Source organism: Pteropus medius, unplaced genomic scaffold, assembly GCF_902729225.1.
Source record: "Pteropus medius unplaced genomic scaffold, Ma_sr-lr_union100, whole genome shotgun sequence".
Classification (NCBI taxonomy): Eukaryota; Metazoa; Chordata; class Mammalia; order Chiroptera; family Pteropodidae; genus Pteropus; species Pteropus medius.
This window is the reverse complement of record NW_024352785.1, coordinates 19457012-19481715: the sequence shown is the minus strand read 5'-3', so window position 1 is coordinate 19481715 and position 24704 is coordinate 19457012. Positions and strand designations below refer to the sequence as shown.

At 39.1% G+C, this 24704-nt stretch overlaps 1 protein-coding gene across 1 annotated transcript in view; it reads left to right on the top strand.

Moving 5' to 3' along the window:
- FBN2 (fibrillin 2) overlaps nt 1–12852 on the top strand; it is a 257218-nt gene extending 244366 nt beyond the window's left edge. The window contains exons 61-65 of the mRNA XM_039848604.1: nt 338–466; nt 2116–2235; nt 6771–7002; nt 8864–9035; nt 10937–12852. Of these exons, the coding sequence (XP_039704538.1) occupies nt 338–466; nt 2116–2235; nt 6771–7002; nt 8864–9035; nt 10937–11311 (1028 nt within the window). The 3' untranslated portion in view covers nt 11312–12852. The remainder of the gene's footprint in view (nt 1–337; nt 467–2115; nt 2236–6770; nt 7003–8863; nt 9036–10936) is intronic.
- The last annotated feature ends 11852 nt before the right edge of the window (nt 12853–24704 follow it).

The following is a 24704-nucleotide window of genomic DNA, read 5'->3' as shown; positions in this document are numbered from 1 at the left end:
ATGTGTGTTCAGATAAACTATGATTAAAGGTTCACTTTAATTTTGAACATGCTATGAACATGCTGGGGTTTTTATTTTAGGAGACACTTACGTTAAAGGACTTCCCATCTGTTATGGAAAACCATGTTCTGAATTAACCCAAATTACGCTCTAATTACGAATCTCTTGAAATATACTTTTTCTTACCATTTTTGCCTTTAATATGACAGTGAATCCTAAAATGCTGTTTTCATGTCATGAAACTTCGGCTTTAATATCACTTTTTACTTCATGTAGTGAAATTTGAGTTAGGTAATAATCAGCAGGCTTGACTCTCTCCTCCTTCGTGCTTTGCTAGACAACAATGAATGTGGGTCTCAGCCCTCTCTTTGCGGAGCAAAGGGGATCTGTCAAAACACCCCTGGAAGTTTCAGCTGTGAATGCCAAAGAGGATTCTCTCTTGATGCCACCGGACTCAACTGTGAAGGTGAATTTACGCGCTCAGAAATCCATACTCTAGTGTAGCATAACGCCATTTTCTTTTTGCTTTCAATCCACTAAATGAAACATTGTGATCATTTCAAAAGAAAAAATACTTAACAAAGTAGAACCCAGCAATGGACTTTTGTTCATATCATTTTGGGAGCAAAAGAAAATATGATGAAACAAAATTTTGGTGAGTGTGAATTGGCTTTTAAATGAACTGAACTGTTTTTCTAATTACTGATCTATAAAAGAAGAGAACTGAAAAAGTATTATGGACCTTATATGGTTTACAGTAGTAAAAAAAAAAAAAATTGGACTTTTGTACCATGGTACCTAATTGTATGAAAGTTGAGTGTAAGAAAAAGAACCAGTTATCCTAGAGAATTGGAGACATGTGCCGAAAGCACCTGGGAAAACTGATGGCTATTTCCAAGTTATTTTTTCTTGAGACTCCTGATTGACTCTTTTCTACAATGGGCATTTCCTCTGAAGTCCCCCTTGCAGTAGGTATTTCCTGTAAAGTCTAACAGAATGTTTAAGTGGGAATAAAATAGCAATCTGCCTATGCTTCTTTAACATTTCCATCGCAAGTGCTAGTATATAAGACAAATGTACGAGGATCGGTATCTTTTACAAAATGCCCATACCAGAGATTAAGAGACTATATACATGACCTTTATATTTTATATAATATTGCAATTTATGTTCTTATTAATTTTAGTCACCCTTTAATTACTTATTCTCAGACATGATTGTTAATTCTAGAAATGTATTCAAAGTTTTTAATAGGCGCTTTATAAGAATTATAGAACTTTATGTGTATCTAATTTGCAGCCACCAATTCAGTTTTAGAATTTTCTATTTTAATATGTTATATCCAAAGTTGAGACTTTGAAAGTATTCTGAACATACAGCTGCTTGCCACGTGTGAGTTTAACTTGTGACTGTCCACATAAGATACCATTTATTAATTATCCATATAAATTTGTTACATACACATCAGACACGCCAATTTTATTTCACTCTTTATGGGTAGCTTTCAAAGCCTCAGTTGTCATTCCAAAAGACTATGCATGTATGAACAAAAAAGTTATTCCATATGTGTAATAATACCACATCGTGTCTAAAAATAACATTCAAACGCTTAAAATTTGCATCTAATTAATCTTGAATGATAATTAAAAATTTTTGCATGCAAAACAGTTATATTTTTTAGGTATCTCTCTAGGGCTTGTATCTTCCTGAAAATGAGGATTACGTGTCAATCTACTTTTGAATCTACTAGAATATGTAATGCAATATTTATAGAATAATTATATCACTTAACAAATAAATCAGACCATATGCAAGTTAATCCATCCAAAATGCACAGCATTTGGGGTTGCTATGGTTTATTTGCTGAAATTAAGATGTTTTTTGGAGCATTGATGTGGCATGGTCTGGTGGATAGCATAAGAATGTGGTCTTATCTCAGAATCATTCTTTGTACCACCATTGACTAATAACCATGTGACTTGGAAAAATCATAGCCTCTCTGTGTGTCTTGTTTGTTTGTTCCCTTGATAATAATTACTCCAGGTTGCATTTAGAGTATATTTAAGAATAGTAGAAAGAGGTTACACAAAGATCTTGCTGGGCTTTTTTTTGCAGATGTCGATGAATGTGATGGAAACCATAGGTGCCAACATGGCTGCCAGAACATCCTGGGAGGCTACAGGTGTGGTTGCCCCCAAGGATATATTCAGCATTACCAGTGGAATCAGTGTGTCGGTGAGCACTCACTTGTTAAATGGCGTCTGCTTTTCTCACCTTAAAGTATCTTTGAGTAAAATGAACAATAATAAAGGTTGTCATTTCAGTGTAGCCTTTGAATCCTAGAACTTAAAAACCAGTATGTAGGACTGATGTGTGGGGATCCATTCTATTAAATTCTATTCTGGGTGTATGTTTGAAAATATCCAAAATCCGAATATGATTTTAAGTACCTAAACTCAACTAGAGCTTTTATCATTTTAATTTTCTGCTGGATGTAATTTTAAGTTTCTAAAGATGGTGTCAAGAATCATCTTCTTCATTTGCCAAGGTCAGGGGCTTTTTATTAGTAACTTAGTATCTTTAGATTTAAGGTTGAAGGCTTACCCATCCAGCGCCCTCATACAAATATAAAGGAATTCAGACTAACTTAATGAGGACTGTCCATCTGTGTTGTTCAGTCACATAGATGTAATGAAGAAGGCAAAGTACTTTAAGATAGAAATAGTACCTCGTTACAGTGAATTCTGTTGAAAAGTACAGACAGAAGTGTTTGCAAGATAAAATCTGTGGGCACTCCGCTCTGTTCCTTGCATAAAAAATAGTCATGGAAATTCGCCTTTTAAGGAGAGATTGATCAAAGAGAACACTGTTCTCTACTTGAGTAACCAGCTAACTTACTTAGCTGCTTAATTTCCTGGCTCCATTTGAGTGTTCTTCGCAGACACACCATCTAACACATTGTGACATTAGATGCTGGCCTAACCGAGCAGAAAGGGGAACAGTGGTCCCACAGAGAAATGGCAGGGAGCTTCCTGTTTCTCTGCAGTGATTTCAGTTATCCTACATGTACTTCAAATATTTTACTGTGAGTGATCCACTAAATAAATTAATCTGACTTTGTCCTTTATGGTCTTCTCAAATGAAATTTCCGATGACAGGTTAGTGAATTGAGAAGGAAATCAAGATAAATTTCAAAGAAGGGAAACTCACTCTGAAAGTCTCAACTATTGTGCGAGGTCAAAGACATATGCTTTGCCACACCACAAATACACACTCATAGAGGAAAATGCCAAGACCGTTAATGATCAAGAGGTTAAGGACCAAATTTTAAAGGATTATCAAAATGATGAGTTAGTCAATCAAAATAATTTCATAAGTTTAATTTACTTTTTTGTTTCGTCACAGGAAAAAAAAATGTTGCAAAAGTCCTTATGCCCTGGTTTATTGATTTATAAACAGAAGCAAAGTATAGGTATACTCTTTGGAATATAGGGAATGGTACTTTATCAGATAGCTATTAAAACAGTGTAAAACGATTTCATTATATTATGTTGCTTATGAAATGAAGCTCACCACTTTATTTAGCAAATACCATGGACTTCTTAGTTAATTCTCTGGAACTTAAGGCAAAAGAGTGATCTTCTAATATTTCACAAGTAGAATTCCTGTTTTTTAAGCAACCATAAGAAATAGGAACATGTATGAAGCATCAATTCAATTTTCAAGTTTTTAAGTTTCCTGAAATTTCTGTCTACTGTAAACATCAAGTTGCAAAAGTAGCTTCACAGATTTTCACTCAGTGTGGTCTGACTTAAAATCAAGACTGTGTGGTATCCCAGTTCCCCTTTGTGGGATCCTTAGAGTGGGCACCTCAGCAAGGCAGTCACCCCAGAGCAGCTCACACTGGAGTCCAGCCAAAAGCCCATGTGCCTAATCCAGAGAGACTCTATGGACAGAGGAATAAGTGGTTTCAAAGATGAGTTCAAAACTAAAGACACATAAGCAGATATCCCCAACTGCAAATATTCATTTATGAGCTTGCTTTGCTAGAATAGGCACCTCTAAGCAGCAGGTCTTTGGATAAGTAAGATACAGCAGGGATTTATTCTAAAAATTCTAGATTTTTCCATGCAGGGTTGAGGAACTCAGCTGGTGCATAATAAAATTGCTGACTTTCTTGCCCTGAATCCATTAACAACACAGTTGGAGTTTAACTCGAATACATAACAGGAATAGAATTAAATAACCTATTGGGAATAAAAGCAACAAGTTAACAAAAGAACAAGAATTGTGACAAAATGCAAATTAAAAAGCCACAGACCATTTTCGTTTGTCATTATGTGTGTGAATATCTTCAGTCATTCATATGATTGAGAGGAGATATAGAATGAAGTATTTCATTCTTTAAAACCAAGAGAGGTTTATCTTGAGTCGCCTAGAAAATGAAAAAAACTTAGTTAAAGGCATCAGATAATTTAAATACTGTTAAATGGTAAACCTAAAATGTTATTAATACTACTTCTAATTTAAGAAAAATGACAGTTCTTTGCGTTAACATTGAAAAAAGCTTTTAATTCAAATGAACACTTCAAGAAGTTTCCAGCTAGTTACCACAGAACATTTAAAACATTCTGGTGCACAGACTATGCATATGTAGGTAACATTCTCAAATATTTGCAAGCATCATAATTATTAAAAATTGAAAATAAGTCAATGTTATTAACATTTTCATACGAAGAAAATTGATGTCTTAATATATGAAGCTTTAAGTTATTTAGTGTTAGTAACTTCCAATTGCTTCTGTGGCCTTTTAGAGTAATTCAAACATAACAATGTGTCTTGAGTCGATTCAAAGTATGTCTCACGCAGGAACACATTTTTAAAGTCAGATTACCTAAATCTATAAAATTATACCATGATGTACATTTATAGCATATTAATATAAAGTGCTTCCAAAAATTTTACGTATTTTTAAATATTCTTGTCATTGGTATGTTAAAATGAAATTTATTCAATTATTTGGTTTTGCCTGGTAAGTTTTCTACTTAACACAATGCCTAATACTGTATTCTTAGAAGGATAATTTTGTTAAATTATAACCTAATTTACATTCTCTGTTAGAAGAAAAATCGTGCATATAAATGTCAGATTTAATTGTAAAAGCAGATGAGCCTTTGTGGCAGAATTCCAAGTCTTTTGCCTATAGAAATAAAATAGCAGTTCTATTTATGTCATAAGGTAGCTTAGTTATTAAGAATTTATTTATCTACTTTCTCTCCATAAAATGAAGGCTAAGAATCTGTACATATTAGATAATCATAGCAGATTTTATATCCGGTGATTAAGAATTCTACATTTGGCGGTCCGATTTAATTCCGAAACTGTAATCGTGATACAAAAATGTGCCTAATAACATCTACCCTTTCGGTGACCTCTGTGCCGTACTTAATGGAGTTTAATTTCCTGTCTGAGAGGCCTCTTCACTGAGACGCCATCTGCATCTTCCATAATCTCACTGAGCCACTGCAGATCTGCACTTCCCTCTAGCCGTTGTGTCCCAGGCACACACCTACTTGCAAATGGGTCCACTTCCCCACGTGGGCTGAAACATATACTTGTCATATATTAAGTAAACAGACACTCCACTGGAGTCACAAGAATTTGAAAGAATTCTACAGAACAGACGTGACTTGTGCCCAGAGTGAAATCTGGATTATAATAAAGCCCAAAGGAGCCAAGCCACATGTTGTATATCAACCAGATGGTTAAGAGCAAAGTTATAATCTCCAAAGTTGAAAGCACAATCAGGTTTTGAACTTGTAAAATGATAAGGGAAACTGAAGGTATAACCCGTAATTATCCTGCTGTCAGGCATACAGTATAATGTAAGTCATTGAACTAGTAAAGCCCGAGGTAGCTGATGGCTGGATACAAACCGTCTCAGAAGGCACAGACTGCACCTAATGGGTCCTCAGGCAGTTAAAAGTGCACTAACTTGTTGGTTCAATAGATTCAGTTAAATAATGTTTCTTTCAATTATTTTCATTTAGGGTATTTAAATTATTTTCATTTAGGGTATTTAGATTTTTTTCTATATTTTCTCCCCATATGTAATGAAGGCTTTGGGAATTGCTGAGAGAATGGATACAAATGCAGATATAAATATAGGCTTTATAAAACTGAGATATAATTCACATACCATAAAATTCACCTTTTTAAATTGTACAGTTCAGTGGTTTTTAGTATATTTTCACAGGAGCGTGCAACCAGCAACATCACCACATTTTCATCACCCCCCGAAAAAAAACTCCATTAGTACTCATTCTCCATTTCTCGCTCCCTACAGCCTCTGGCAACTAGTGATCTACTTTCTACTTTTATGAATCTGTCTGAGATAGAGGCTGTTGAAGTCACCTTCTGTAAAGAGAATAGAAGAGTTTTTTCAGTAGGCAAACTACAGATACCTATCCCAAGGGGCTACCAAGTGCACTCAGACACAGCACAGACAGACTATAAAAGGGTAGAGTAAGGTCTTTTAAAGCCATAATTTAGGAGGATTCGTTGGGTTTTGTCATTTCATTTATATTTAAATTTCATATGCTTTGCAGTCAGCCATCGGACTAAACTTTTTTTTTTTTTTTTTTTTTTTTTTTTTGACGCAGAGCTGGAATTATTTCCCCTATAAAATCACAGGTACTTTGGGACTCAGGCTCTTCTTCATATCACTGTCCCTTTCCCCACATAAAGAGTTTTTTACTTTGTGTTCATAGACGAGAATGAATGCTCCAATCCGAATGCCTGTGGCTCTGCTTCCTGCTACAACACCCTGGGGAGTTACAAGTGTGCCTGCCCCTCGGGGTTCTCCTTCGACCAGTTCTCCAGTGCCTGCCACGACGTGAATGAGTGCTCCTCCTCCAAGAACCCGTGCAACTACGGCTGCTCCAACACAGAGGGGGGCTACCTCTGCGGCTGCCCTCCTGGGTACTACAGAGTGGGACAGGGGTAAGGCTTCCATCCTTCCGGCAAACAGGAAAGCAAGCGCAGTCCACAGGGCGTGTTCTAACTCAGGCGTCCCTCCCTGAGTTCAGGCTTCCTGGCTGCCTAGCACTGCAGAGAAGTAAACAGTGATTAGAAGCCCAAGAGACGAAAGGTTGATCAGAGCATGAAGGGTATGGGAGATAGAAGCACCTAGAGGGCATATGGATTATAGCTGTGTTACGGGATACCTCCTTTGTGGTGAGCCTAAACCTTGAACTTGTATACAAGTGTCACTCTTGCCACACAGAAAGGCCTAAGTTGATTCAGTCAGATCCCTTAAGACCAGAGACAAATGTTTAAAATTGCAGTTCCCATGTTGCCATAGATACCTGGGTTGTGAGGTACTCGTGGAAATGACTTCTCCTCGGGGTCGTCTGTGAATTTTGGCAGGTGCCAGCCCAGTGGTTCCTGAAGAAGGAGTTTGTCCCTCTCTTTGCTCACTTGGCTTCTTATTGCACAGAGAGGACCTACCTCATTGGGGTGGCACTGCTCAGCACAAGGTGGCTCCATGGGCCTGATTCCCTCCCACTAACCACAGTTTCCCAAGTACAGTCTCTCAAGCCCCATCGCCTGGCGCTGAAATGCCAGCCTCCTGCGTTCTTCCATTAACGCAGCCTGTGCTCAGCAGCACAGAAGATGGGAATTTGGGCGTCAGTCAGGGTAGCCTTCTTCAGAAAGAGTGGTGTGTGAGGCAGGCACTGGGAGGGGGTGGACTAATCTGTCCATCTTTGCTACACAACTACACTTGAAACAAAAAGCTTGGTCTATAGACCAGGGCCATGGAGAGCCAGCTCACTGATTGCTTCACTAACCCAAACAGGAGCTCAGAAGTCGGTCATTTACGCGGAGAGCTTTGTCGCAAGCAGTGGAACCTCTCTCAGCATTCTCTTTGGAAAGTCATATTCTGCTTTTACCTTCCCTGGTTAACTACACCCAAGTGCTTCAGCCTAATTGGGATCGAAAATTGGGGAAGCCTATGAAGAAAACAGAAACGCTAATTTGAAAAAATGTATGCACCCCTATGTTTATTGCAGCATTATTTACAATTACCAAGATATGGAAGCAACATAGGTGTTCATTGATAGATAAATAGATAAAGAAGATGATATTAACAAGCACACACACACACACACACACACACACACACACACACACACTCTTGGAAGGTTATGAAGCAATAAAAAAGAATCTTGTTATTGGTGACGACATGGATGGACCTAAAGGGTATTATGCTAAGTGAAATAAGACAGAGAAAGGCAAATACCATATGGTTTTATTTATATGAGGAATCTAAAAAAAAACAAAAAACAAAACAAAACAAAAACAGACTCATAGAAACAGAGACCAAAGGGATGATTGCCAGAGGGGTGGAGGATATGGGAAATGGGTGAAAGGGTAAAAAGGAAATAGTCAATAATATTGTGATAAGTTTGCCCCGTGACAGATGATTACTAGAATTAGAGGGATGATCCCATTGTAAGATGTAAAAATGTTGAATCGCTATATTGCACACCTGAAACTAATATAACTAATATAGTATTATATAACAACAATACTTAAATTTTTAAAAAAGTGTATCAAAGAAAAAAAAAATTGAGGAAACCTAGGGCTCACTCTCAGAAAAATTTTGGTGGTCAAAATACTGGAAAATCTCATCTATTAAGTATTAAAGAGAGTTACAGAGAAAATTGGGTTTTTGTGTTTATGAGCTTAGAATTTGCTTCGTTGGTGTCTTATTTCTGAAAAGTCTTTGCTCTATCACTGGAAAGCTACAGTCAAAGCTTGTGATCAAGCCTAACAATGCCTTGCTTCTTGTTGCAAATAGCCACTGTGTATCAGGAATGGGATTTAACAAAGGGCAGTACCTGCCACTGGATGCAGAAGTTGATGAGGAAAACGCTCTGTCCCCGGAAGCATGCTATGAGTGCAAAATCAACGGCTACTCTAAGAAAGACAGCAGACAGAAGAGAAATATTCACGAGCCTGAACCCACTGCTGTGAGTAAACCTCACTTTGTTTTGTCTCAAGATTTTATCCATATGAAGTCATGTGTACCATGCGGTAAAACTTTATGTAGCTTCAGTGAAGCTACGACTATCTTGAAATTTAATGGCTGAATTAACGGGCACAATATGGCAGAGGCCAGTCAATCAAAATTAGTTGATTATTAGCTTAAAACACAAGGACGGGGGGAAAAGACTTTAAGAATCACAGATCATATGTTTTTAGTTTTTGATTGATTTGTGCCGGAGGGCAATAAGATGTCCATCTAAGAAATAGTTATTTTGAAATGATTCAAAAAAAAAATATTTTGAATTTGTCCACTTCTGTTTTATACATCTGTAGTAAACTAGGCCGATGTTGATTTTCAGTAGGAAACCCGACTAGGCCTCATATTCTGTGACAATTGGTGAGATAGGTGTTCCTCCCATAGAAATTTTATCTCCAAATAACTTGTAGTTTGTAAGAAACTGAAGATCTGAATTGCCTGCTGCCGGTGTTTCTCGGCTGTGAGTGGTCTTCCGCAGAGTGTTGTGGGGGTGGGCCACAGACTGCCTGCTCTTGAATATATGCTCCCCGACCCTTCCCGCTCATTATCTGTGTTCCATGGGTCGCGTTTACTTAACCCCTCTCTACCTCAACGTCTTCACCTGTAAAATGGGAATAAAAATACCTACCTCTGAAGAGTGGGTGACGGGAGGGTTGAGCTGGTACTGTGAGGTGCCTGGAACAGTGCCTGGCATATATATTGCACACATTCAGTGACTGTCACTGAGTCATATTCAGTATCTAGAGATGATGATGATTTTCCCCAAAGATCAAGGATAGCACCACTCTCTTTAGTTAATGTTACTGAGAAATTCCTCCACCAAAAACATCTGTTCGACCAACTGTGTGACTTGGGGAACCCGCTTCAGTTTTCTGGGTTTCAGAAACTTTCATCTATAAGACAAGACTTCTGTAGCCCAACGGTCTGTGGTTCTATTTCATAACAAATAATAGACCAGTATTCCATTTACCTTAAGTAAACTAAAGCACCTAACTGATTTAAATATGACAGTTGAGGTATTCATCAAGTACCCTAAACAACAAATCCAGATATTTTATCTCTAAAACCTTCCCATTGTGGTACTTGGGATGAATCTGTCTGAACACTGATGGCACTTCTGGGCCACTGAAGCCAAGTTCTTAACAGGCACCCAGCCAAAGCATTATTTTTTTATTGTTGTTGTTGTTGTTGTTTGGCCTGTATTACTAAGATAGCATTCTTAAACCTCCCATCTCTGTGAGCAAGTGAGACTTGGCTTATCTGGGCCCTGCCCCCACTGGCTTTTACCAAAGCCGATTCAAACCTGAGCCCTGAGGACTCTGCAGGCTGCTCCCTCTGCACTAATGGCTGCTAGTAAACATACTCCCACACTCTGCTTGTGGTTTGTGGGCCTTAGAAATCCAGCCAGGCCTTCAGAGTGAAGATTTCTCTGGGGACAGTCCCTGCTGTTGGATAACAGCTGCACTTCTCGTTTTGACGTCAGAAAAAAAAAAAAATTACAATCTTTTTCTAAATTGTCTTTTTGAAATTATTAATATGCATGATATTTCACAAACTCATCAAAAGAACTTGAAATGTGAATACTTTCTGTAGGCTCAGTCCTGTAACTTTACCTGGATAAGGCTGAGTGAAAAGTCGTAAGGATTTGCAGGGCAAGCCCTGCGGAATTGACCTTTTCTCCCCGCTGTCCGGAAGTTATAGTCGCCTCCTTCCCAAGCACTACTCATACGGAAAGCGCAGAAACGGGGAGCAATAAGTTGTGGCTGCAGCCCCAGCAGCAGGCCCCTTTCGCGTCCTCTCCTTGTGTTCTGGAAGCTCTTCCCACACCGTTTCCTGCTTTTTCTCCAGGTGGAACAGACCAGCCTGGAAAGTGTTGACATGGACAGCCCCGTGAAAATGAAGTTCAACCTCTCTGGCCTTGGCTCTGAGGAGCACATCTTGGAACTCATGCCCGCCATCGAGCCTCTCAATAATCACATCCGCTATGTCATCTCCCAAGGGAACGATGATGGCATCTTTCGCATCCACCAAAGGAATGGGCTCAGCTACCTGCACACAGCCAAGAGGAAGCTGGTGCCCGGCACACACACACTGGAAATCACTAGCATCCGTCTCTACAAGAAGAAGGAGCTTAAAAAACTGGAAGACAGCAATGAGGACGACTACCTCCTAGGGGAGCTCGGGGAGGCTCTCAGAATGAGGCTGCAGATTCAGCTCTATTAACCCCTTACAGACTTGGTTCCAGGCTCAAATCCCTGCACAGCCAGCCTTCAGAAGCCTTTGAGAAATCAATGACTAGTTTTAAAGAGGAGAAAAAGACAATTTTGGTTCTTTCCTCCCTGTCTCAGACTTCAGAATGTTGACCCTCACAGGGAGGGATAATTTAGACTCTGGTGTGGCCAAAGATTTGAGTACAAAGGCAACCGTGGTTACTGTATTTTTTAGATAACTTCACTTTAAAATATATTAAAAAAAAAAAAAGAAAACCTAAATGTTCAAGAGATCAGCATATGGCACTAAATGCACAAAAATAATGTGAGCTTTTTTTTTTCTGTTAGCAGTCTGTAACACTTTGGGTATTTTGCTATAGTTGCTAATTAAAAAAATATAGATGTTTATTTATTTTTAATGCAGTAATATATGGAGAAATGAACAAACTATGTAAACAAAAAAGGGAAACTCACTTGTTTTTCTTTAGATTTATAAATTTGAGCTATTTCTTTTAGAGGTGCTTTTTAAAAATTCAGTAGATTCAAGAGATGTTTCCTTTGGTTTTCTGCCAGTCGTCCAACTGGTACACATCTGATTATTTTAAAGAAAGCCTCACAGAGCTGAGTGGGCAGTGTAATCAATAATTTAAGAGAGAGAAATGTCATGAGATCTTTTATAAAGGAGATCAAAGCCAGAGCGGCTCGTTGTGACGATATTTCACATCACCAGACACACCAGGCAACGAAGATGAAGCACGACACTGTAGCAAAATACCTTGACTGCTTGTGAGACCAGTAGCGTTGCAGGCCAAACCGTACTGTATTTCCTTCTCATAACCTCAAGGAAGCACACGTGCTACCCACAACACCTCATTCTTACCCAGGGTGTGCTGCATACTCGTGGTACCGTAGGCAGCTGAAGAACTGCCGTTCCTTTGAAAAGGAACACCTGGCGTTCTGTAGTGTTTGGTGCTGTCTTAGATTAATGGTGCATTTATTATGTTCAAGCTATTTCAGGATTGCCATATGTGCAAACAAATCATGCAGTACAGCCAAGGAATATATGTTGATTTTTTTAAATCCATTTTTTTTTTTTAGAATTTTCATTAATACTGTAGTTATACACCATATGCCTCGTTTTATCATAGCCTATTGTGTATGAAAGATGTTTGTACAATGAATTGATGTTTAGTTTGCTTTAGTCATTTAAAAAGATATTGTACCAGAACGTGCTATAATAAAGAGTACGTCTCCGTGTTCTTCTCAACCCAAGAACCTGTCCCTGGACCAGTGACCAAACCTCATATGTGAAATGGCCAAAGCGCATGCAGGCTCCGGGTTGCTCTTCTCACACCTGTGCTGACCAAAGATTAGTAACCAGTTATATCCAGTTTGGGTTTTTGTTTTGTTTTGTTTTAATAACTAAAAAAAGAAACTGTAAATTTGTAATCAAGTGTTTGTGAGGAAAAACTTATGGTTTTGGGTCTTGTTTGTCTTTGTAGGTCTATGTATCAAATATGACACTTTTCTTGCAATAAAGCTTATTTTGGGGTAGTTTCCTGGTTGAGAGTTTTATGGGACTACAACTCCAGTTGTTTTTGCGGGAGGGGCTGGGAGCTTTGCTTTACGGGGACCTGTAGCAAAGTACCAGGAGAGCCGAGGCACATTCACAGGAAAACAAAAGAATTTCATCAAATCTGTGACACCAAGTAAGCCGCAGTGTTCAACTGACGATTACAGTTTCAAGTCACGTTCAACTAGGAGAGCATAAATGAGGCAGTTGTTCCTTTCCAAATAGATGCTAAGCCTCTTAGGACGTATTTTCTAGAGACGTCTGTTTCTTCACTTCATCCCCACATGTGCTCTGAGTGCCACTGTGTTAAAGCACCCTAAAAGCACCCGTGAGGAAGTCAGACATCCTTTCAGTCTTCCTTCCTTACGGTTTCCCTGAACTGGAGTTTTTAAGCAAAAGTACCTAGCGGGCAGAAGACGGGCCAAAGGCATCTTCACCAAAAATCATCCAAAGGTTCCCGTCTCTTGCGATGTTATGCACTTTCTTCAGTGGAGAAGTGGTTAGCGATGACAAGTGATTTAACAGGAACTCTCTCTTTGATATACTGCTGAAATGAGTACAGAAACTTCTTAGAAGTTAATTCAATACAAGGTTTGAGAATTTGTGTGCTTAAATTTTTCATCCAAGAAATAAGAAAACAAGGAAATATGACTGATCTTAACGCTGTTCTTTGCCAATCAGAAATTAGCTGCGTGGAATAAAGAAAGTATGTATTTGCCTCAGGGCATCCTTTAAAACTTAACATGCATATTCAGTTTTATCTGGCATCCATTGTTGGTATAGCACGAGCTCCATTACATAAAACTACCTGGAACCAACGTTGACTCCAACTTTGAAGGTTGAGCAACAGTTTAGCTCTAACCTGCTCTTGAGGAAGTTTGAGAATCCACACCATTAGGTGCTTTACACAGAACACAAGCGATAAAAGACCATTAGGGGCTTTATATGTAAGAACGTACTGGAAGGAAACGACTACCTCAAGATGCTCCTTCCAGGAAGAACCTTCGTAGGCACCTCTGGTGCTTTATTGCAATTCTCTGTGAGCACTGACACAGCCGTGATTGATTTGTGTCTCTCTGGTAATTAACCGCTAATGATATCTTCTGTACCATTTTGTCATTCCCATTAATTGTCCCCTCAGAAATTACCTCAGCTAAGTTACAGAAAACTTTGCACAAGAGTAAAGTATGATGCAAGTCTTGACATATAAACCAAATCCAGTGAGTACATATACTAGTAATGATAAGCAATAATTAGGTCTTGAGCTGACATGAATTTAGATTTGGAGCTAGTTAACATTTAGTCCTGTTTAGTACTTTTTGATTTTACTGCTTGCTTTTGGTAGAAGAAAGTTGTTCACATTTGCACGTGAACTTTGAAAATAATTCAGGATAATAAATAAGGATTTTACTCTAACATCAAACGTCTGCCCTTTTTAATTATTTGGGAATATCAAACAGGATCATTCATATGCTCTGTCCCTTCTAAATACGCTTAGGTTTTATCTTGCATGAATTACCTTTTTGGTTCACAGAATAAACGCTTGCGGTGAAGGATGGGGAATACAACTAAAATTTATAGAACTTCAGTCTGTTTGAGTCCCACAATTCTTTAGGTTCATACCCTATTGCTTCACGGGAAATGGGTCAATTCACTTGTTAAAATTAAAGCATGGGGAACTGCCAATATTTGGCATGTTTGACCTACAAAATGTTACTTTCATATCGTTCAATTGAATGTTCAGAAATATTCATGTACCTCAAATGAAGAGACCGAAAATCTGAAAATTTCCCTTCTCTTTGAAAGACAATTCCATTCATGCCTTTCAATGCTGCTTGTGGCCCATTCTACTCCTAGAGTAATCCCCAAGAGACTATACATAATTTATTCAAACAGCCACTTTCATGCTCCAGAAACTTTGGAAAGAATCTAAATCACACATCTTTGGGAACTTGGGGAGATTATTGGAGTCTGTTTAAACATAAAGACATCTATTGGAAAGGTTAAAATATAGCACAATGTTTAAAAAATAAAAATAAAGAGGAAACTAGGAATCGTTACTTCTAAGGAGACAGAGATGGAGATTCATTAACATCCCACAGAAAGTGAAAGCGACAGCCATGTTTGCAATCTCAGCCAGCCTGCCTTTGATAGCTAGTTTCTGGTTTCTTTTTCTTCCCCCGCCCTTGCCCCCACGGCATGATTGCTTTCTCAAGTAAGTACAAAACCATGGTTTTCTTGCTTAATAAAAAGTTTGTGTTTCTGATCTTAATTCTCCTTGAAAATCCTTTTCATGCACAGAGCAGTGGAGTCCTGAAATACAATGTACAGCTCATAAAATTCAGCATTTCAACCACTGAGGCGGTATATCACCTTGTAAGTAAGAGAGACCTTTCGTGGGGGTTGGGGCAGGCTCATTGACTCCCTTGGATCTGCACCCCCTCTGAGACGCTATCCACCCACTTCTGGATGCACAGGTGGGTAGGAATCTTACGGGTGTCCCGGTGTGATGTGTATAGCACTTTTGTTCAGTTATGACTATCCAAATAGTTGTAAATAAAAGGAGAGAGAAAAGGAACAATGACTCAGGCCGTATGATAGCGACGTCAGTGCTTGGCAGACCTGTGCTTGCATCCATCTCCTTGGACAAGCTACGTCGCCTCCCTGAGCTTTGGTTTCTTCCCCAGGATGATGACTCCCTACGGTGTGGCAGAGGACTGAGTGAGGTAGTACAGGCAGCGCTGTCAGCATAGGGCACACAGCAAGCACTGAGCACCCGTCAGCTGCTCTTCCTCCTCCTCCCCGTGCTGTCACTGTAATCACTACTAGGAGAACACGACCCATGTTCATGCAAAGCCCCTTCCCGAGCTTGGCCTTGAAACTGTGACCTTGCCACTGAATTGTATGCCTACACTCAAGCCATGTCTCCTAAGTGGTCTGGACCTCTAGGGACTCTGGAAGTCCTAGTGCGGTCATGAGCATTTACAGTCTCCACCCTGCCCTCCTCTGGCTGCAGTCGTGGCCTATGGCCCTGGAAGTCCATGTCACAACGTGGCCAGAACCCTCACATCTACAGACTCCTAGAAAACCAAACATGAAGGGAACAGAGACCTCTGATCATTCCTTTGGGGATATATCAGTGTCATGGAATGTCAGAACTAGAAGGGCCTTTAGAAACCTACTCTTACTTACAAGTAAGGGAACTGAGGCCCAGAGACGTAGCCCAACTAATTGCACTGCTGGTTTCCACTGAGGTGAGAGCAGAGGCCTGGTTGCCCGGGTGTAGTCTGATGCTATTCATATTTCCACTACATGGTAAGCCTATTTGGATCTCTTCTAAACCCTGAGGATATAGGCCAGTTCCCATGGTTTTGGCTCACATTGAAGCCAAAAATGTTTTCCAAGCACACTTCAGGCACCGCTTTGGGTTTCGTCTGCCCCACCCTCCGTGTAACTGCTCCCAGAGATCAGGGCGCACACTAGAATGTCAAGGTCCTAACTGCCACAGAGGAGACCCCACCTCATATACTTCTCTAAAAGCATGCTAGAGCCCTGGCTTTCAAAAGGTTAAATGTTTTATTTAAACCAGACCTGCCAGACGTTAAAAACACATACACATTTGTTTTACTAAGAACGCTTAAGGAAAGTTGCTGTGTTGCCTAATTGTCTTTTTTTTCCCTTTTCCTATGAGCCCCAAAAAGATATTACTACTAGATTAAGTTGGCTCACTCTTGAAATAGCCAAGAACCAACAGCTCATATTAGTCACTCTGTTAGGGCTGCAGATTAAATGTCAGGATATAGGATAGACATTTTTCCAAAGGAAAACAGGAAAACGCTTTACATGATTTTTGGAGCAAACCATAAGGAAAGTTAACATTAACAGCCTTTCCTAGACAACTACTACTGCATGTATGAGTTCCACTAATGAAATAGCAGTAGAGACTATGAATGGCCAGTTCCTGAAAATGTATCAAAAAAAAAAAAAAAAGGGCAGCCCATTGGCCTGTATAAGGTGCCTAGGTTTTCCAGTCCCTCCTTTCTCCTGCTCTGGCCCCAGCATCTCGATACTGAGGAAGCCTGTTCGTGCAGGGGGTGCTGTGCATTAATGAGTAGTTAGGCTGGAGGCATGGTCCCAAGACCCATGGCCATGTACCGGACCTGGGAACTCAACCTGGGATGAACCCATATCTTAGTCATTCTGGTAAATCAGAGCCAAGGCCAGAAAAATTACAATGGATAAATGAAGGGAGGAAGAGGATTCTAAGACTCTCCTATTGTCCACCACCTTGGGTAGTAGTGGACCACATGGACCATCATGGACCACCAGGACCCCCATGGGGAGCTGGATCTCATCTAAGGAGTAGGTGGTTTCATAGCAATGGTTTTATCTGAAATCTCCTTAACACATGTCTGGGGATCATTCTGGAGGCACCTTCTCTTCTTTCTGGAGGACTTTCTTGATTTATGCTGCTTTTCTGTACCTTTCTAGGGAGCACCATGGATCTCACCCAGGATGAGAGCAGATCGAAAGGCTCTTTGGGAAAGCTGACTATAATTTGGATATGTCACGTGAGAGGACGCTCGATCCGAACCTGGACTGAAGCTGCCATTTCTTCTGTGGTGTTGTGGGTGGGAGAAGAGGCCCAATAACTTTTCTTAGAGAGAGACTGCACAATTCTTATTGTTGAAACACACTGACTATATGAATATTTGTAGGGTATCTATTGCCCAGTCCTAAAAAGATTTCCCTCCAAAATCTTACAGCCAATTCAGAGAAACAAGATAACCACATAAGATTATAAAATGGAATATGGTTAAGGGCCATAGTGAATGTCTCAGACAAATGTCCCAGACTTTGTCTTGGAAAAGGGACTGGCAATTGAAATGTAGAGATGCTGAAGATGGTCTCCCAGAGACGGTGGGAGCTGAGCCAGACCTTGATGAAAGAAGCAGATCTAGATACAAGGCAGAGAGTAGGTAGGATTTCCTAGGCGATATAATAGCATGAACAAATGTTGGAAGTCATAATGTGGATGGCATGTTGGATGGAACACAAGGAAAAGATAAGCCAATGGGCCTTGAACAATGGTGCCATGAAGAACAAAAGGTAAGATTATTAGCTAAGGTGGGGCTCAGGCGTGAGGGATCCTGAACTCTTTGCTAAGCCATTTGAACTTTATCCTGTAGTTGACAGCTAATGAGGGGTTATTGGTGTATGATGAGAACCGATGAAGAAGAGAGGACCTAGAACCAAGCCCTGGGAAACTCTTACATCTAGAAATAGAATAGAGAGAGTTGTCAGAGCATCTGAGAGAAAAGGAAAGTGGAGAAGTAGTAGTAAAACCAGAAGAGAGGAGTGTCAGCATGCCCAGATAGGAAGGTATCTGAGAAAAGTATAATGAGAATTTTTGCTAACAAAATCGAATCTACTTTTCTACCCAGATCTACTCACCACACCCTCCAATCTTCCTCTCTTCCTTCACTTTAGTCAGTTTGTTGCAAGAAGTGACAAAATAAGCCACATACGTGATCCTTGTCCACAAGTAGATCTGAGAGGTGGCATGGCACAGTGGGAAAAAGGTTGCCTTTGTGGCAAAAAGAATCGGGTTTGTATCCTGGCTGACACTCAATTAGTCAAGTTATGCTAAGCTTTCTAAGCCTCAGTTTGTGACACATCTGCTTTTTTGGCATTTCCAGCATCCTTTCCCACTTCTTTCTGTGATAACAGTAAATTTCGCTTTGAGTAATGACCCAGCCACCATCACACATAGTCATATTAGAACTTTAAGGATCTCTGCTTGTGCCCATTAGATATTCTATCCCTGGAATTTGAGTTTTGAACAGAATAATGCAAGAGCAAATAAAGTTCTTGCATTCATCCAAGCAGCGCCCCAGTAAATCTGTGGGTCTGTTCCTGTAATCTAGATCCCAGGAACTGATCCATTCTGTTTTCTTTCTAAACCTGCTTCTTCAGTTTTTCCAAAATTCTCTGAGCTATTCTTGGAGTCAGTTACTTCTATTGTTTGCATCTCAAGAACTCTAATACCTACCATACTCCTAGGATTGTTATGGAGATTAGAAGTATGGCAATCTCCAAGCACAAGACCTAAAATATAGAGCATTTAATAAACTAACAGCTGCTTTAATGATGTCAAGAAGGAGCCTGAGTTCTCAGTCCCATCTCCTGTACCCTCTATTCCCATGAATAACTAAGCCAGGATGGAGCTGCTCAAGATGAGTTCACTGTTCACAAGAGCTCTGCCACTTTTATTCGTTATTTCTTGCATCCTCCCATCTCTCTGGTTTGGACAGGACAGAATGGAGTTGGGCAGGGCTGTGCTGGGCTCAATCCCAGCAAAGGTAAACCACAGACAAGCCTCTTTGTTTCTGAAGCACAAGCTGGAAAAGGTGGGTCTGCTCTGCCCGGGAGCAAGTGTTTTGTATTTCACAAAGGACCAAGGAAAACTGCAATAAGGGAAACCATTCATGATTTCTGAGGATTATGCCCAAAAAGAAGGGTAGAAATAGCCCAGCTAAGTAGAAGAGAGATAAATCAAATGCTGTAGTTTTATGTCAACCACTTTAATTAATTAAGTTTCTTTCCATGCTGTCATCCTTTGCTTTTCCTGCAATATTCTTCTAAACTGTTCCCATGGGCTGATTGAGTACATGCACATGAAGCTCTGTGTAGAATAAATAATTACACAAGACATTTTTGAAAGAATAAATGCATTTGGCCTAACAAAACCAATTCACATCTTAAAGACTAGCCAACTTCTCCAATGCCGGTTATGTCAGCAAACTATTTCTCCAGCAACGTGGCAGTTTAATTCTTCATCTTTGTCTCCTTAGCTATACTAAACACAAATGGTTTTCAGAATAGAAGAAAACATGCTTTCCGGTGTCTGTTTTAAATTTGTTTTTATCTACTTTATGTGTCTAACTTTGTCCTCGTGTTTGTTTTACAGCAAAAACAAAATAGGGGAAAGATATCAACCATGTCCCTGGAAGTTTATCTATCTGTAAGTTGCCTTTTGCTGTTGATTAAAAAAAAAAAAAAATCTGTTTTATAGCATAGATCTTGTCCATAAACTACAGTCATCCACTTCCCTCACATTGTTCAAGTCTCTTTTGAGGGTTGATGAAGGGATAGCCAGTGACATGGGAGTGTCCCCCCAAGGTCCTCCTAGTAGCAGTCACTTCTACTGCAAGGAATCTAATTGCCTGATCACTCTTAAAAAGAAGAAACTGAAACCATGCTGGAATCAGAGAGCCAGGACGAACAGCTGTGTTTCCGAGGCCCTGGTCCTGCCCGTCCAATAGCTGCCACCCGACAAGCCTGCAGACAAATCGCACCTCCTAACAGAACATGTGCCTGAGGACGAGGCAACCCCTGGTGGAAGGTAAGCCCCCCGTTCCCCCAGTGGAGACTCTAAAAAAGAGAAAGAATGTGAGTGGGGGGCCAAATTGAATCTATAAATTTTAGGAATTGTGTAAAATAATTTTTGCTTTCTATTTACCAATTTAGTTACACATCTATTTAAAAATTGCATCATATCTAAGATAATACATTGATTTAATAGACTTTATTTTTCTACACTCACATCTTATAAACCAATTTCATTTAAGTTCCTTGCATGCATTTTTGACCTATGTATGTTCTGCACTTTACAAACCATTTAAAATCATTTAACACAGATTTCCAAAGCATGCACTCTTCAGTGTCACTTAAATAGTTTTGAGATGCAGCACTTTTCAAGTGAGGCTGTATTACAGATTTTTCCCAAGCTACAAGTGCTCCTTTGCATGGTTTTAGGACAGTCAATTATCTTCATTCATCCTACAGATGTATATTAAAGATCTTCACAAAGAAATCACTTACTAATTTGCTTTTTTAAATGATGGTTAAAGAGTATCTTTAAAAAATTGCCTGAAACTTGCAATTATGATATCATACTGCAGGAATAATTACTCGATCTGTATTAAATTTATTTGCTTTAAAAAACACATATCTATCACACAACCTTTATAAAAACCAAAATTATCATTGATTGAAGCTATATCAAGATAATACAACTTCTTCGAACCTGTACTTTATTTGTAATGAAGTTATTGGGTAATCACCCCGTAAAATAAGAAAATTTTGTAAAATTAACTCATTAAGTACCACCTTGCAATATATATTTGTCCAAATACTGTAGCATAAATTTAACATTTGTACACATTAATAAGTAAGCCAAAAAACAATAATTAAATATAATTGTTCATACATATTAACAAGTTAACAAAGAAACAGTAATTTCATGATTGGAGCTTATTAATATAATTTTATACATTTAATGGAAAGAGGGTTTTTTTTATAATTAAGTTTATTGGGGTAACATTGATTAATACAATTATATAATTTTCAGGTGTACAAATCATTTAACATCTGTATATTCTATTGTGTGTTTACCACTCAAAGTCCAATTTCCTTCTACCATATATTTGATCCCCTTTACCCACTTCGCCCTCCCTTTACCCCCCTCCTTTACCCCATCTCCTCCCCACTCCTCCCCTACCCCCTATCTCTGGTGACCACTAGTCTATAGTCCACATTCATGAGTCTCTGTTTGTTTGTCCTGTTCCTTTGTTGCTTTGGGGTTTATATCCCACATATAAGTGATATCATGTGATTTTCAACTTTTTCTGTCTGGCTTATTTCACTTAGCGTGATTATCTCGAGGTCCATCCATGTTGTCGCAAATGTCTACATTTCATCTCTTCTTATGGTTGAATAATATTCCATTGTATATATGTACCACAGCTTCTTTAGCCAATCATCTACTGTAGGACACTTCGGTTATTCCATGTCCTGGCCACTGTGAATAATGCTGCTATGAACATTGGTGTGCAAATATCTTTATGGATATGATTTTTTAAGTCTTTGTGGTAAATACCCAGTAGAGGGATTGCTGGATCACATGGTAGATCAATTCTTAGTGTTTTGAGGAACCTCCATACTGTTTTCCATAGTAGCTGTACCAATTTGCAGTCCCACCAGCAGTGTATGAGGGCTCCTTTTTCTCCGCATCCTCTCCAGCATTTGTTATTACTTGTCCTGTTGATTATAGCCATTCTAACAGGTGTGAAGTGATATCTCATTGTGGTTTTGATTTGCATTTCTCGAATAGCTAGCAATGTTGAGCATCTTTTCATATGTTTGTTGGCCATCTGTATGTTCTCTGGGGAGAAGTGTCTGTTCAAATCCTCTGCCCATTTTTTGATTAGATTGTTTGTTTTTTTGTTGTTTTTGAGTCATATGAGTTCTCTGTATATTTTGGATATTGGGCCCTTATCAGAGGCATTGCTTGCAAATATATTTTTCCCATTCGGACGATTGTCTCTTTACCTTGTTGACGGTTTCTTTTGCTGAGCAGAAGCTTTTTAATTTGATGTAGTTCCATTCATTTATTTTCGTTTTTACTTCCCTTGCCTTTGAGGTCAAATTCATAAAATCCTCTTTAAGTTCAAGGTCCTTGAGTTTCATTTCTATGTTTTCTTCTATTTCTTTAAAAAACGCTGATGGGATTTTTGATGGGGATTGCATTAAATCTGTATAATGCTTTAGGTAATATAGTCATTTTAACTATGTTGATTCTTCCAATCCAAGAACACGGAATATCTTTCTATTTATTAGTATCTGCTTCGATTTCTTTTAATAGAGACTTGTAGTTTTCATTATATAGGTCCTTCACATGTTTCGTTAAATTTATTCCTAGGTATTTTATTTTTTGTTGCAATTGCAAAAGGAATGATTTTTTCCACTTCTTTTTCTGACACTTCGTTGTTAGAGTATAGGAAAACTATGGATTTTTGAACGTTGATACAGAAACTTTACAGTATTTGCTTATTGTTTCTAGTAGTGTTCTTGTGGAGTCTTTAGGGTTTTCTATACAGAGGATCATGTCATCTACAAATAGTGACAGTTTGACTTCTTTGTTTCCTATTTGGATGCCTTTTATATCTTTCTCTTGTCTGATTGCACTCACTAGGACCTCCAATGTTATATTGAATAAGAGTGGCAATAGTGGACAGCCTTGCCTTGATCCTGATCTCAGAGGGAAGGTTTTTAGTTTTTCACCATTAAGTATAATGTTGGCTGAGGGTTTGTCATATATGGCCTTTATTATGTTAAGTTACTTTCCTTCTATGCCGATTTTGTTAAGCGTTTTGATCATAAATGGATGCTGTATCTTGTGGAAGGCTTTATCTGCATCTATCGATATGATCATAGGATTCTTATTTTTTAATTTGTTTACGTGATGTATCACATTAATCAATTTGTGTATGTTGAACCATCCCTGAGAATCTTTGATTTAAAAAAAAAATAACATATAGTTTAAATTTCTAAATACAAAAAATATTTTTTAATTTACTAGAAGATTTGGAAAGTATAAGTTATGTTAAGCAAACAATAGCACCTACAAAATGTTCACATTCTAATCCCCAGAACCTGTGAATATATCACTACCTGGCAAAAGAGACTTTGCTGATGTGATTAAGGCTAAGGACCTTAAGATGGGGAAATTTCCTGAATTATCGATGTGGGCCCAATGTAATCATATGAGTCATGAGAGCAGAGAATATGCTGTAAGCTGGGAATTTGTTAAAATTCCCAACGAAATTCATATGTCGAAATACTAATTCTCAGTGTGATGATATTAGGAGGTAAGGCACTTCAGAGGTGATAGCTCATGAAAGTGGAGCCTTCATATATGGGATTAGAACCTCTATAGAAGAGACCCCAAAGAGCTCCCCCGTCTCCTTCCTCCATGTGATAACACAGCGAAAAGACAACTGAGCCAGGAAGCAGGGTCTCACTGACACTGAATCTGCCGACCCCTCGATCTTGGACTTTCCAACCTCCAGAACTGTGAGAAATAAATTTCTGTTTTTTATAAGTCACCCAATCTATGGTATTTTGTTAGGGCAGCCTGAACAGATAAGATAGTATTCTTTCCTGATTTTGATCAGAGAGAGATGTGAAGACAGAAAGAGGATCAGAGAAAAGCACTTAGAAAAGGACTCAACTGAGCACTGTTTGCTTGCAACATGGGTAAAAGGGCAATATAGTTTCCTAAGGTGCCATAATAGAGGACCACAAACTGGGTGACTTAAAACAATAGAAATTTATTGTCTCACAGTTCTGGAGTCTGAAAGTCCGAAATCAAGGAGTCAGTGGGGCCATGCTTCCTCTATAACTTGTAGGGAACAGTCCTTCCTTGCTTCTTCCTAGCATCTTGTGGTTTACCAGAAATCCTGGGCATTCCTTAGTTTGCAGCTACAGCACTTCAGTGTCTACCTCCAGCATCACAAGGTGTTCTCCCCAGTGTGTCATCTCTATGTTTCTTCTCCTTTTCTTATAAGGGTTCCGGAAATATTGGATTAAGGGCCCACTCTCCTCCAATATGACCTAATTCTAACTTACCCTTACATTACATCTGCAAAGACTACAGTCATGTGCCACTTTACAGCAGGCATAGGTGCTGAGATGCATCAGGCGATTTCATCATTATGGGAGCATCATAGGGTACACTTATGCAAATCTACAAGGTGTAGCCCACTACTGTAACTTAACTATATGTGCTGTACTTTTATATGACTGGCAGTGCAGTAGGTTTGTTTATACCAGCATCACCACGAACATGTAATTGTAGTGTAAGCCCTGACAATTGGCTTTCTTTTTTATAATGGAAGTGCCTGACTTAAGCTTTAATTGCTGAAGCATCTACTTCAAGGATGGCTATCTCCAATAAACACATTGCCAGACAAATGGCTAAAGAGCAAGG